This window comes from Mycteria americana, chromosome 2 (assembly GCF_035582795.1).
Source record: "Mycteria americana isolate JAX WOST 10 ecotype Jacksonville Zoo and Gardens chromosome 2, USCA_MyAme_1.0, whole genome shotgun sequence".
Classification (NCBI taxonomy): domain Eukaryota; kingdom Metazoa; phylum Chordata; class Aves; order Ciconiiformes; family Ciconiidae; genus Mycteria; species Mycteria americana.
The window spans coordinates 98396385-98410158 of NC_134366.1; the positions used below are offsets into that span (position 1 = coordinate 98396385).

General features: G+C 43.6%; 1 protein-coding gene across 6 annotated transcripts in view; it reads right to left on the bottom strand.

Moving 5' to 3' along the window:
• GRB10 (growth factor receptor bound protein 10) overlaps window positions 1-13774 on the bottom strand; it is a 153472-nt gene that overhangs the window by 17012 nt on the left and 122686 nt on the right. For all 6 annotated transcript variants that reach the window (XM_075494114.1, XM_075494117.1, XM_075494116.1 and 3 more), the window contains exons 6-8: window positions 8961-9117; window positions 3044-3159; window positions 134-208 (exon numbers count right to left, since the gene is read on the bottom strand). In XM_075494114.1, coding sequence (XP_075350229.1) covers window positions 134-208; window positions 3044-3159; window positions 8961-9117 — 348 coding nt within the window. The remainder of the gene's footprint in view (window positions 1-133; window positions 209-3043; window positions 3160-8960; window positions 9118-13774) is intronic.

Genomic DNA, 13774 nt, shown 5'->3' on the forward strand with positions numbered 1-13774 from the left:
TAACTCACTACACTGGTCTTTCTCTGACCAGCTATTTCCAGACCTTTGAATTCTCCCTTCCTTCCTCTCAACCTCTCCCCTTCAGCTCCAAAGTAATCTGTATTACTTTGTGCATACAGATAACTTACAGTACCTGCAAAAGTTGGGACTGTGGGATACTGCCATTTGTTTGCTGGCACCAGGCAACCATTTGCTCTGGAAAGAAATTCTAGAGACAAAAAGAGAAGACAATTGGAAGCCATATTATATTCAAACACTTTTACATAGAACAAGTGGAATTTTCTTCCAGTCATTAGTTTTTTGAAACTGTCACTCTTAAATCAATTTGGAGATCCCCAGACACAGAATGTAATACTAGGACTTTCAAGTGCAGTTCTTCCCTTCCTTCTGCTCACCAAACACCCATGCAGACAGAATGTGGATTTTTAAAGTATCTGATATGTGGTATTTCATAAGCACATTTTCCCATCGCTTCCTCTTCTACTGAGGGCTTTCATGGATATCTAACAGCCTCTACTTTCTAGGAAAGGACAGGATGAATGGTCCTGCAGGTTGGGGATGCAGTGACTCTTTGCTTATTGCATATTCTGCCACCAAATTTCTGGGCTTCCCTTTCTGTCCAGAAAGGCTGTTCAGCAAACAAACTCTCTGTAACTCTACTTGCCATGTGGAAGATGCAGAGCAGGAGGAATAACAAGTTTCCTCTACCTTCACAGGGGTAAGCTGGATGCAAATGCATTAAAAGAAGTCTCAGGTGGGGATGCTGCAGGATCTCCAGTATGTACATCTTTACCTTTGATAGCATTCTTTTTCTATCCAAACTACAGTCCTTCAGTGCTGTATCTGCTTGACCCTAAAACCTGCTCAGTCCCTCAGAAGGCTCCAAACGAAGTGCCATTCGCAGACCTTGATTATGAGAAAGAGCTCATGTGTGACTGTTGATGCTTTCTCATTTGGTTGTTCAACAGTCAGGTTATGCTCAGGGCTTGAAACCCTTCCATCTGTCAAGAGAAAAGCCCTTTGCAATATCTACTCCTCTATGTTTATATTTCAGGGTAACGTAACAGAGGCCGGTGTTTTTTCTTGTAAGGATACGTCAGCATACATTCCATGAAATGAAATAATAAAAACTGAATGAGGACACGTGCAATAATTAGGCTCTGTGTCGCATGCCCTGCTTCACGTGCTAGATTTGAATAATCTCAAAGCAGACATCTACATCCTTTCCCCCATCCCACAGAACACAGAAGCAAATATTGTTTAACACACAAACAGGTGCTTCTACAGAGCTTTTCGATTTCAGGCATCCGGTACAATATCTCATTCATACTGAACCTTCGCATGACAAAGGTCAGACAGTTTTCTGACTGCTAAATTGATGACTTCAGATTTATTCCTCCAGTTCCCCTTTTCATTTGCCATGTTTTAAAATGCCTATATAATTCAGTACACTGAGTTTACTATACACAGCAATTACATTAAGTCATTCTTGAAGTTTTGAAACATTCTTTGAAGCATGAAGACATGCAGAAATGCCTGAAATAAAACAATGACTGATTATAACAAGATGAATCACAACAAAAAGGTTTCCAGTTTAGAACATTCATCACTCTTCAGGCAATATAAATTTCAGTCTTTAGGGCATAAAGAGAAGGGCTGAAGAGGAATCACCCTTCTGTCAGGTAAGTTGCACAATGACTTATGAAAGCTAACATTTACCAGCCTCTCTTGAGTACAAACAGTGCCATATGGCAACAGCTAATGCAACGGATAGGGAGCCTTCGCATTCTTACACCAAAAGAATGATTTATTCTCTGATTGCAGGAGCCTGGGACTGAATGCCAAGCATTCTGGGTTTTACTCCCATGCTCTGTTATTAATTAAAGTATACCACATGAAACCAATGTGCTAGCTCCTATGATACCAAAATTTCTGTACAACACTCAGACGTTAATAGGTTATCAGATGGGAAGATCAACAGAAGTGAAAAATTACAAACACTCCATGTACAGAAATGCTTCACACAGTAAGTCAAGGCACAGCCTCTGAAACAAGCACTACCAGATGACAAATATATGTGCGAGCACACGTGCGAGGATGCAGCAACTGTGCATTAGGGTCTATGAGGAAAGGAATGAATTTATCATCTGCAGTAACTTCAGCAATGAGTTTTCATGTGACCTCATATATCTTTTTTCTTCTGGCACCACAGATGCCCGACTGACCCAAAATCTGTTCTCACCTAAACCACCTCTGGATTATCCTTCTTCAGCTATCTATAGATGGGTCACACCAGCTGACATAGGTTCATGTCAATAGCCCGTTCCAACTTAATTGTTTAGATAAAATGTGAAAAATCATCCCCAAATAAGCAGTTACACTGCAACCAGTTTAAAATTACAACATTCAAAGGATCTTACAAATCCAGGAATAAGTATAGCTATGACATACAATACTTTTCAAGCACGGATATAGATGAGAACATATCGAGGGTGAGTTACTGTGATCAGTAAAGAAGGCAGAGCACACTAGTAAAGAAGGCAGAGCACACTAGTAAAGCACAGCCATAGGCGAGATGCTGTTCAATATATATAACAATAAACTGGAAATTCCTTGTATGTAGTAAGTGCTTTAGGGGTTATACAGAGGGGTTTTTTTTAATTATTACTGTCAGAAATTAAAAGGTTTGGGTACTGCACGCTATGCGATCAATTTGCTTCAAATTGAGTAATTTTGAAGATAATGAATAAATTGCACTTCTGATTGTTTTTCTTAAACCAATGAAGATTTCCCTGTCTTGGTCACATAACAATAGCCATTTTGAAACAAGTAGATTTGGTAACTTGAAAACACTTGAGGTTTTTAGGCTGGGAGAAGAGTACAAGGAATTTAAACATTGGTTATAATTTCTTTGGAAAGAATTCTGTTTATTGGTTGCTTGTTTTTTTTTTTTCATAGATGTTTAAGACATAACAGCACTCAGCAATGTTATTGCAATCCATTCCTCTCCCTGTGATGTAAACAACTAAGTAATGAGACTCACCATGGGATTTTTGAAAAATTCATATTTTGCGTAATTCTTCCTGAATAAAAATTTACTTTCACTTCCCATTGTGGACTCAACTTGAACTATGAGCTCATGATCTTCCAAGCACCTCTCTGTGGAAAAAGAACATGATGTTAACACACAGCCAACCAGCAGAAGCAGTGAGACCAACTTCCAAAGAACACAAGTAAAACAACCCAGTGTAATTCCGTTACCTTTTAAGAAGTTAACAAAATGTATTATAGCTTTCAAACCGTACTGCCATGAGGCACTTAAGGGAACTAAGGCGTAAGTATTACATAGATTAACGTTACATGGCAGTGTTCTTCAAAGATTTCCTACATCAGGGCTTCATAAGCACAGACTTTTGAGAAAGGAAAGAACGTAACATTTTTTGTGTGCAATAGCTTAAATACACATGAACCTCTTCTTTTGGTGCTGGCTATATGCCATGGAACTGGCAAGGTGGACAGATTTAAGGGGAAAAAAGTTGCGGAAAGGCCACCATTAGGTATTGAACTATCACAGAAATACAGTGCCCTGTTTGATCACACTCTATAAAACCAGTTCATTTCAAGGTGAACTTCAGGCCTTTATTGTAGATGCTAGACAATGGGGTTTATTATGAAAGAGGTCACAGGATCTACTTTACAGGAATACTGACAGAGACAAATGTTTTGTACACATGACAGGGCAATTTTCTGCTCTAGATTTGGTTACAAGGTAACTCCCCATAACCACCACTTCTCTGGTCAAAAGAATGGCACATCAAAGCATGAACAGATAGCTTAACAAATCCAATTCACTGAAAGCAGTAACTCGAAAGAAGGCAACTGGGCTAAGTGTGCACTACTTAATGAACTCATTATCTTGGCAAATCTTCAAAAGTTTCTGAGAAAATATTTAGGTATTTTTGAAAAGTTTTAATAGTCAGTACTTTCATCCCGTATATAATAGGAAATAAAAAATGAGGTCAAACAGAAAATAACTTTTGCAAAGCTCTATCCAAAATGCGTGTGACTTGCTGGCCAAAGAAGTTTGGAGAGTCCCTTCCCCACTTTGTGTTCCTGCATCCTTGCGTTCCCACAGTTAGAAATCCCAGGCTGCCACCCAAGTTCTCTTGGGGTGTTTTCAGGATAGAAAGCAAGTAGTCATTGGTATCTCAAAAAGTAGCAAGCTCTTGAATGTCACTTGAATTATTCAACTTAGCAGACTAAGTTCTTTGATTAAAAACTTAAGCTATCTCTGAATGATCCCATTGTCTTTTTCACCTGCATTTAGACTGTCAGTCATCACCAGCTCATTGACGACTTCAGCATTTACTGTGCATTTGCAATGTCCAGCCTTGCTATAGATCGTGTTTCAAGAGGCTGACACTGAAGATTTTCCATACTGGGCTGCTCTCACATAAAGACCTGCTTCTTAGTGCATTAGCCATCACACCACTTTTAAGGGGTAGTTCTTCGACTAACGTATGCTACAATACTGCTGTTGATATCAGTTAATTAAGGATATTTTGTACCACCTGAGCATTCATCACCTAAACCTCCACATTATCTACGGCCTTCACAGGTAAAGTTTCAGGTATTGCTGCTGATCTATTGCTACTGTCATGGTTTTAGGCAACCACTTAAGTCGAATCTCCTCTGCACTGTGATGAGGACAGTGGGCCTACGAGGGTGGATGGCCTTTCTGTTTTTTAATTATACTTCCTCCAAAAAACATTTAATTATGTTGATATGAATCTTCATCACAGTATGAACCCTGAAAGACCACGTGTCCTGCTACTGCCATTGCACAAAGTTGTGGTTTTTGCTTTCCTAACAGACTGAAGATTGCTCACCTAAGGGCAGGGACAAACCCCATCCTATTCAGTCTGTCCTGAGGAAATGCAGTATAGATGAACATTTGCCACATTGTTTTGTATTTTGATGCTTAGTTTGTATAAATATACCCAGTGATTGTTTCTTAGATGCTTTAGGCAACTGACCTAGATGTGTTCCTTTACCAAATCAAGATTCTGTGGTGATACTCCCGCTGATTTAATGTTTACATTTTCATTTTGATGGTGAAAGCCATCTTGAAGAAAAGGTGCAGCATTTCATAGCACATGCATGTGAAAAGGAAGCTAGTCCTGGTCAGTTTGCTACTAATTCGTAGAAGTTGTACACTTGGGAAGTCCTTGGTAATTTGCACTCAAAGTTAGTACAAATGGGATGAACTGCCACTTGACACACCAGCAACTCAACCTCAGCCCTGCTTTGAGCTTCTTGCTACAAAACTAGAAGCACAGATGTCAGTCTATTAAGTTCAATAGGCCAGTCTGTCTTCAAGTGGTATTGCTGCTGAAGTGACCAGAAATGTCTCCTTTTTGTTCATCTTGATAGGCTCAAGTCAGTCTCCTCCTCACACTTCCTAGAAGAACAGGACAGGCTTCCCGCCCTCCCCCCCTGAATTGCCCTGTAGTACTATCTAAACTTATACAGAACTGTAGAACTGATACAAGATGGGAAAAGGAGCTGGATTACATAGTGAACAATTCGCAGGCATGGCCCAAAATTCCCAGTAAGAGAATCACTACAAATGACAGGTGGACCAAAGTGTGAAATAGTCTGCCCTGTTTTCATATTTTAGCAAGCACTGTGTCTAACTGTTCCACTTTTAATTCGTTCAGATTAAGGCAAATCAAATTCAATGCACATGTAAACAGGAAAATCTATGTATGAAACCATGCAGCAATTCTTTCTTCCAACCCTACATATATTTCAGAGGCCTACTACTTTTCTTTCCTGCTTCAACTATATAAATAAGATGGACAGTCAATTCTGGAGCTGGAAAAATGAGGTCTGTAGGTAGGGATTCTTTCAGTGTCCAGACACATGCTATCGTGACAGCCTGTCTCCATTATTATTATTTCTGTTAATGCCCAATACAGATATCTCAGACCCCATCCTAATTGATGATAGTTAAGCATGGAGTAGCACACAGGGAGAATACCACATTTTATGAAGAGGTTAGGTGTATTTCTAGTTGCAAACAAAATAATGGGACCAATTCAAGTTTCACAGACTGCTTAAATCTTGACCACAAAGTGTTTTAGGCACTAGTGGTACAGTGCGGCAGGAACCATTTCCACATATTAAATCTAAGCAAGTCTGATGATAAATTGTCACACCATAGCCTCCAGCCTCCAGAACACAAATACTTTGTGCAGTCCAATACCTGTTTGAAGTTATTTGCAGGCACGCGTGTTATTGGGAATACACTTGACTACATGTGCAAAGTACGCAGTTAGGTGAAGGTTCCTTAAAAACTGGGACCTAGAAGACCACCATAGTGATAAATATGCAGCTGACTTAAAAAATTTGCTCTTGTCCTCAGTCTGCCCAATAGTAAAAAGATGAATTGGTTCTGCAAACTGAGGTCTTTTGGGAAGTAATATTAGGCAAGACCAGGGAAAAAAAAAAAAGATAGTGAACTTAATAAAGGAACTCTCCTCTTTTGGTGGGCTTCAAGATTACCACCTACAACATTAAGTCAGCAAGGATGTCTTGAGTAAGAAATAATGTCTTCTGGAAACAAAGAATTCTCACTGCTCTTAAACCATATTTCTTTCCACACTGCTAAGTAAATGCTAATAAGCCATTGTTTCATACTACATCAGATGCACTGTAAGCAATCTTATTTCTAGAAGGAAAAAATATGGAACATCAAACACCTGACAGTAACTTCACCTAAGGTGCAGGCAGATTATTACCTTGAACTGACAGTCTCTGAAATTCAGGGAAGCATTTAAGCTGCTGAGAAGCTAGAAATAAGCATCCGTATAACAAAAAATTCAAACTGCAACCAAAACTGGGTGGACGCGTGAAAGTTGGTATTTAAAGTTTATTGAGTATGTCACAGCGTATACTTTGGTCCCCAAATACAAGAAATTGGATGTTGTCATCTCCCGTTAAATGAACTCTTTTATTACCTTTTCTGTCCGCATTCTTTCAAATAGGTGAAATCTGTATCATTGCATCTTTTTTGACGCTTTAAATACTTTTTTCTTCGCCTGTTCGCTTTACGCCCTTAAAGGCTGCATTACTTTTCACACAGAACTACTGTGTGGCCTACAGAGGACAGCCCTGGAGCAGTCCCTAAGGAACAAAGTTTGGCGGCTGCTGAAGCCCCAACCTGCACACCCCACTTCTCTGGGATAGCCGGGCCCCGCTTTGTGCTTCAGTGTGAAACAGAGGGCCAAGGCAGGCAGGTCCCCATGTATATAAATGCAGCCCGATAAGTATCTTGCCCTTTTCCCATCATTGTTAATTACCAAGTTATTTGCGTGTAAACAGAAGCTTTTGATTTCCTAATCAGCCTCCTGCCCGATTCATTCAGAGATGTCACACACCAGAGTTTGACAGCACAATTAGTCACCATGGAAGCTATTGTGATGTCACAAACACTGAATTGTGGCATCATTGAATGAATCTGGCAGGAGAAGGATGTTGGTTACAAAGGAGAAGGCTTCTGTTTACACAATACCTTGGTAATCAGCAATGATGGGAAAGAGAATATAGAAAAAGAGAGCCTGGTAGTTTAATGAGCATTGATAAAACTGAAAATTTGTAAAGGTTGTTAGAAATGCACATGTGGCATATTAAGCTACGGAGATAAAGATTCTGTAATTTATACCTTAATTCTTCACCTTGTCCTATGTCCTCACAACTGAAAGTATGTCACAGACATATACAAATGAGTGTTTCATGTTAATTTTGTCACATATTTCTTTATTAGGAGAGATACCCAATAAAACCATTAAATAATCAGGATATCCTATGGGGTTTGGTTTTTTTTTTTTTTGAGTACTATTCTGTAGAGCAGTGAAGTTATCTGTGTTTAACAGTATTGGTTTAGGGCATTACATCTCCAGCAAACTGTCTCCTTTTCTTATTTGTAAGGGTTCTGAACTACATTTTTACACATAAACAACCTCTGTTAGCTACAGATAGCATTCACAATTCCAGTGCCGGTGATCGCAGCTTATAATTTGTCTTCCTCTATTTTCTAGAAAAAAATTCCCCGTGAAGTATATCAACTAATACTCCAAACGCTACACTTTCTAAAGCGGTATTGTATGCTACGTAGAATTATAGATAGCCTATCTGAGCGATATGCAGTTGCAAGCTGCACAGCAGAACCCTGCAACTAATCAGTGCCACAAAATAACAGGAAAAGCAAGACTGAATAACATGAAATTCTTTCAGGTACTGTAATTAAACCAATTCACTGTGTTATTTAATTCCCCACAGTTCTTCCTCTTGCTGCCTTCTTGAAACTGTAACCATGACACCTTAATTTCAGTCAGGTGGAGGAGCTGCTGCCTGGAGAGCAGATGCCACTGCTGGTCCAGAAATTGCCCATGGATTTGCGGGTGGTGCCACCATTTTTTCCCTGCCTGAAGTCAAGTTCAGCCAACCCCCTCCCCCACCTCAGCATGTCTAGCTTTCATAAGCATTACTGTAGGTATGCAAAGCTGAGTCTGTTCACCCAGGTCTCCCAGCTGGTGATGAGCTGAGCTGTTTCACAGGACCAGTACTCTAAGGATCAAGCTTAATTTGCCTAAGCTGTTTATTTGCAATAGCTTCAGACACAGCAAGGTAGCAACAGAGCGCTAGTGTGAAGATTAGACAATTATTTTTCTTTTGTATAATAAAAAAACAGAGGACGGGAAAGAAGAGAAGGACTTAAAATGGCTTAAACGCTTAACACATCAAATTGTAATACACAAAAAGCACGTATGTGACTTCAGCTAATTGTACAAATAAAAGCAGTGGAAAGAAAACGTTCCGGCTGGAAGCACATTAATACAAATTACACATATTTTATGTTCCCAGGTAACCATGCCACCCCTTTGACCATTCCCTACCTAATCCTAGGTGAGGGTGATGCTCCACTAGAGTCCAGCTGTTATCATCCACACAATGACTTTTGTAAACGAGCAGCTGACAGAGGTCCCTGGCTGTCATGTCTGCTAGAATCTCGACCACTTTGCTTGTTCCATCTTCACTAAAGACTTTTACATCCTGCAACATAAAGGGTACACTTACAGATCAACAGCTCTGAACATAGGCAAACCACACAGCTACCGTAGAAAAGCATCCTCTTGGCATGATGGTTCCAAGCACCTTGGCAGCCAGGACAAATGACATGGATGATTCACTTTATAACACTTTCTCTTGATGCCCCCTTGCCCTATTTCCCCTCCCCCCTCCCCAAAACCTCCCTGCACTAAACAAAGATTCAGCAGGGTTAATATGACCACAGACACAGAAAAAGTGAGAGAGCAGGTTCTGTATAAAGCTGTGTAAGGTAAGCAAACGTGAAACAATATCAAGAGAGTACTTCGGCAACAGTGGGCGAGAGAAATTACATCCAGTCAAACACGCACAATTTTCTTTGCAATCCCGTTGGAGGCCTCTGAACACTTACAGAGGAGCAGGCCAAGACCCTGAAGATTAAAAATGGCTCTCTTGTTCCCCACTAACTTTTGATTGTTTCGCTTGGGGAAGTCTCACTTGCAGTTCCCCAGCAGATCAATTAGCTAGCACAGTCCACGCGTTTCTCTCCCTGCCCCAACTTCTCTTTTGATACTAGCCTGCAAGTAGTTCGAAAGCGAACGTGTGTACGCTGCACATCCTAAGTATTAATGGAGATGAGAGAACAAGTCAGGAACCTTCTCCCCACCTCCTGAATGATACAGATGCTCTCCTCTTTGCATTGTTCTGCTCAAGCGAGAGACACTTGCCGCAAAATTATTTCTCCGGGCAAACGTGCAGGTCCGAGATTTAAATCAACTCTGCGTTTAAAACGCTCTGCATCCTAGCAAGAGAAGGCGAATCTAACAAAAACCTGGAGGGTAATTTGATATGGAAAATCTTACCTCAACGGCACGTAAAAGGCAGCAGTCGGAAGAACAAGATGGCATTTTAAACAGAGATTGCCTCTTGAGAGAGAGTTTGTTCTCTGCCTCCGCCGACCCTTTGTAGCCTATGGCTGGGCGCCCGGGCTGCCGGCGGTGTCAGCGGACGGCGGTACCGTACCTGTCACGTAGCCCCTGCTATGGGGACTGTTTCTGGGGAGGGAAACAACTCTGCCAGAGCTCCACTCAAAGGGTTACACGCAATCTTTGCGGTAGTGAATCAAACCACACTGTGTAGACCAATCCTAGCCCTCCCTCCGACTGATGTAATCATTTCCCACACACTATCAGACTTCCAAATTATTCCCGCCCCCCCACCCCCCCCCAAAAAAAAGAAATTACAAAGGAAATTTGTTTTTATGACCACCCACGGGCGTTTTGAGACCCCTCCGGCAGCCCCGAAGTTCAAAGGCGGGGGGAGCCGAAACCCCGGCGGCGGAGGCACGCGTGCTGCCCGAGCGCCGGCGCCGAGCCTGCCCGCAGCCCGGCCTGGCAGCGGCTGATGTCATCTGCCTGCAACTTAAGCACTTGAACTTCTCCCGCCGCTCCCCGCCGGGCTGGGCTGGCCCCGCAGCCGGCTCCGCGCCGGGCCCCGGCGGCCGCGGGACGCGCTGCCCCCGGGCTGGCTGCTGCGAGCCGGGGCGAGGGGGCGGCGGCAGCGCCGCACGCCCAGCGCCCAGCGCCCGCCGGCCGCCTTCCTCCCTCCCCCCCCCCCCCGCTCCCCCGGCTCCGTACAAATTCAAGCCCAGGGAGGGAGGAGTTAAAGCCTCATCTAGCCCAAGTGACTCAAACCCGCGCGTTCAGGAAACGGCTTCGTCTGACAGCAGGGATGAGCCAGCTCTTTCAGAAGTAGGCTCTGAGGAGAGGGGAGAGGAGAGGAGAAAAGAGGAGAGAAAAGAGGAGAGGAGAGGAGAAAGGAGAAGAGAGAGGGAGGAGAGGGAGAAAAGAGGAGAGGAGAGAGGAGAAGAGGGGAGAGGAGAGAAGAGGAGAAAGGAGAGGAGAGAGGGAGGAGAGGGGAGAGGGGAGAAAGGAGAGGAGAAAGGAGAGGAGAGAGGGAGGAGAGGAGAGGAGAAAGGAGAGGAGAGAGGAGAAGAGGAGAGGAGAGAAAAGAGGGGAGAGGAGAATCGAATCCCGGTTGCTGTGGCTCTGGGGAAGGTATGCGTGCTGTACAATGTTACAGCTGCGCTCCCACTCCAGCCAACACTTAACCAAGTCGGAGGCATGCTCACACGCACAGAAATCGTTGCGGGGGGGGTGGTGCCTCTGTTTTCTGTCCTGCGGGCAAGTCTATTTTCTGTAATTAGCCCCCACCTGACAGTAAAGCAGCGCATTATACCCGCGCACCGAGCGCGCAGGGTGCCGAGGCAGCCGCAGCGGTCGCGGCCGCTCTGCCACGGGGCAGCGGGCTGGCGGGAGCGGGGCCGGAGAGGAGAGAGCGCCCGGGATGCCCGGCAGAAATGACATCGGTCTGCAACAGGGGAGCGCAGCGCTCGCGTTCCCTCTCTGGACCTGCAAGCACCCTGAAAAGCCAATACGTAACAAGACAAAAAGCTGCCGGTTTATTTGCTTTTAGTGAGGAATGGGGAGGGACTAAGACCCACTTGAATTTTCTTTGAACCGCTTTTTATCGCAATGGATTGGGCAGGAGTGACACAGCGAAAAGATGGTGGTGAAAGAATTCCTTTCTACTTTTGGCTTACTCGGTGCGCATGACTCCACTTTCTGTATTGAAACTAAACTCTTTCGGATGGATTTCCTGCCTCAGGAACCAGCCCGGTGACATCATTCATTCATTCATTCATTAGTGACTGAGAAGCACAGCCCTGCGCTCTCTGCCTTCGCAGGGGAGCCTGTACCAGGCGTACGCCAGAAGAATCGCTGCTTTTGCAACACCTGAAGCACAAAACCCCTCTCTTCCTTCCCTGCAGGGAACAAGGCAGCCATATAGGACAGGCTGTGCCTGATCCTTGTCACTGCCAAGGCCCAGGAGAGGGGGAAAGCTGTTCTGCTGAGGGTGCCTCTCAAGTCCTTGCAGGTGGAAAAGAGAGAGCCATAAGACAACCACCACACTTTTCCCTGCTCCCATGCATGGAAAGACTTAATGGAGTATGGCCACTGGAAGAAGGCTGCAGCTATCTCTTATGGTTATTCATGCCGTGCTCCCTCGGTATGAAGTGAAGGGGTCACGGGTACACGTCCCACCTTCCCGCTCCTTGCCCAGAGTTTGAGACGATGCCAGCCACCCAGAAGTACAGCAGAACTCAACGCAGGCGCAGGGCGCACAACGTTGGGCTGTTCTTCGGCGTGCGACTCTGCTGTAACGCCACGTCTTTCCTCCCGCCAGCCAGGCCCTGCAGGCAGCACCCCGCTATTCCCCTATGGGAGCTACCTTACAAACGCGGGTACGTTCATTTGCAGGGACGGTCAGCAGTGGGGGTTTTTAACGATGCCTTTAAAGCCCAGGGACGAGGGTTCAGTGGGTAGACAGCGTGAACGCAGAAATGAGCAGGTTAACTTCAATGACTATGAATAGTGCTGTGTTTGCTATCAAGGACAGCGCAAGGCCGTGTAGCACCACTGACATCACGAATACAAAAGACTGCATCAGGACGGGACGTAACAGCCTGAGCTGAACCCTACCCTAGACGACGGCAGAGCGACAGAAGTGAGATGAAACCCTGTGCCCTCGCAGAGGCAAGAATGCAACAGTCCCTAAGAGGCTTACGCAAAAGGTAAGGGTATTTTATGCCCCCACACAATGCTGCAGAGCATGATGCAGAACCACAGATATGAAACCAGCTCGACGACAAAGCTTCAGCTCAAACTTTCTGACAGTTTCCGTGACGAAAGAGGCAGATAACAATATTCCTGTATCACAGAGGGGACTTAAATTAAAATAAATTGGTCGAATCTAACCCTCTTACATTTCCTATCTTTTTTTTTTTCTTCTTTTTTCAAGGAAGCATCTCCTACTTTAAGATGTTAAGGGCTCCCTATTCAAACTTCTTCCAGCAGAAACACTGTTTCACTTGCAGAATTGATTTGGGGCTTGTTACCTACAAAGGAAAAAGAAGCAGAATTCATTCTGAATAAAATACTCCAATAATGAAAACACTTAGCCTGAAGAGAGGTTCAGAAAGTTAGTCTGACACTTTTGCCCTGCATCCCTCCGAGAAATGCAGTGAAATGCAACAGCAGACTGCCTGCAACAGTGATTTACAAAAGGCCCTAATTACGTCAGCAGCACAAGGCACCTTCTATTCAAAATTAAGGTTAAGAATGCTAAGCCAACCAGAGCACTATATTGGCTGAACATTCAGTGCTTTACAGTGCAAAGGAGCAGATAACAGACTGCACCATTGTTCTGGGAAGAATTCTTCCCCCAAGCTTTCTTTTTTTTTTTTCTTTTTTGAAAGACAAGAGGACTTAAAAATTAAAAATTTAAAAGAACATTAATATTCATCACTTCAGTGGTTTCATATAATGGGTCGTGTATCTCGAGTACCCTCATGGCTGTTTCATCTTCCAGCCTCAGTTCCTCAACCTCACTGCAGCATTTTGTGGGCATCAAGTAGTGCAAACGTTATTAGGAATGAGGACAAAAAAAACCCCAGTCGTGTCACAGTCACATTACTACTTCTCCACTTTTCTATTTGTGCTATTTTTTTCCTTTTTCTGCAAAGGAAAACCTATGACTATATACAATTATCATAAAAATTCACGCTTTTAAATGACTTTATGCTGAAAATCTTCAGCATCAA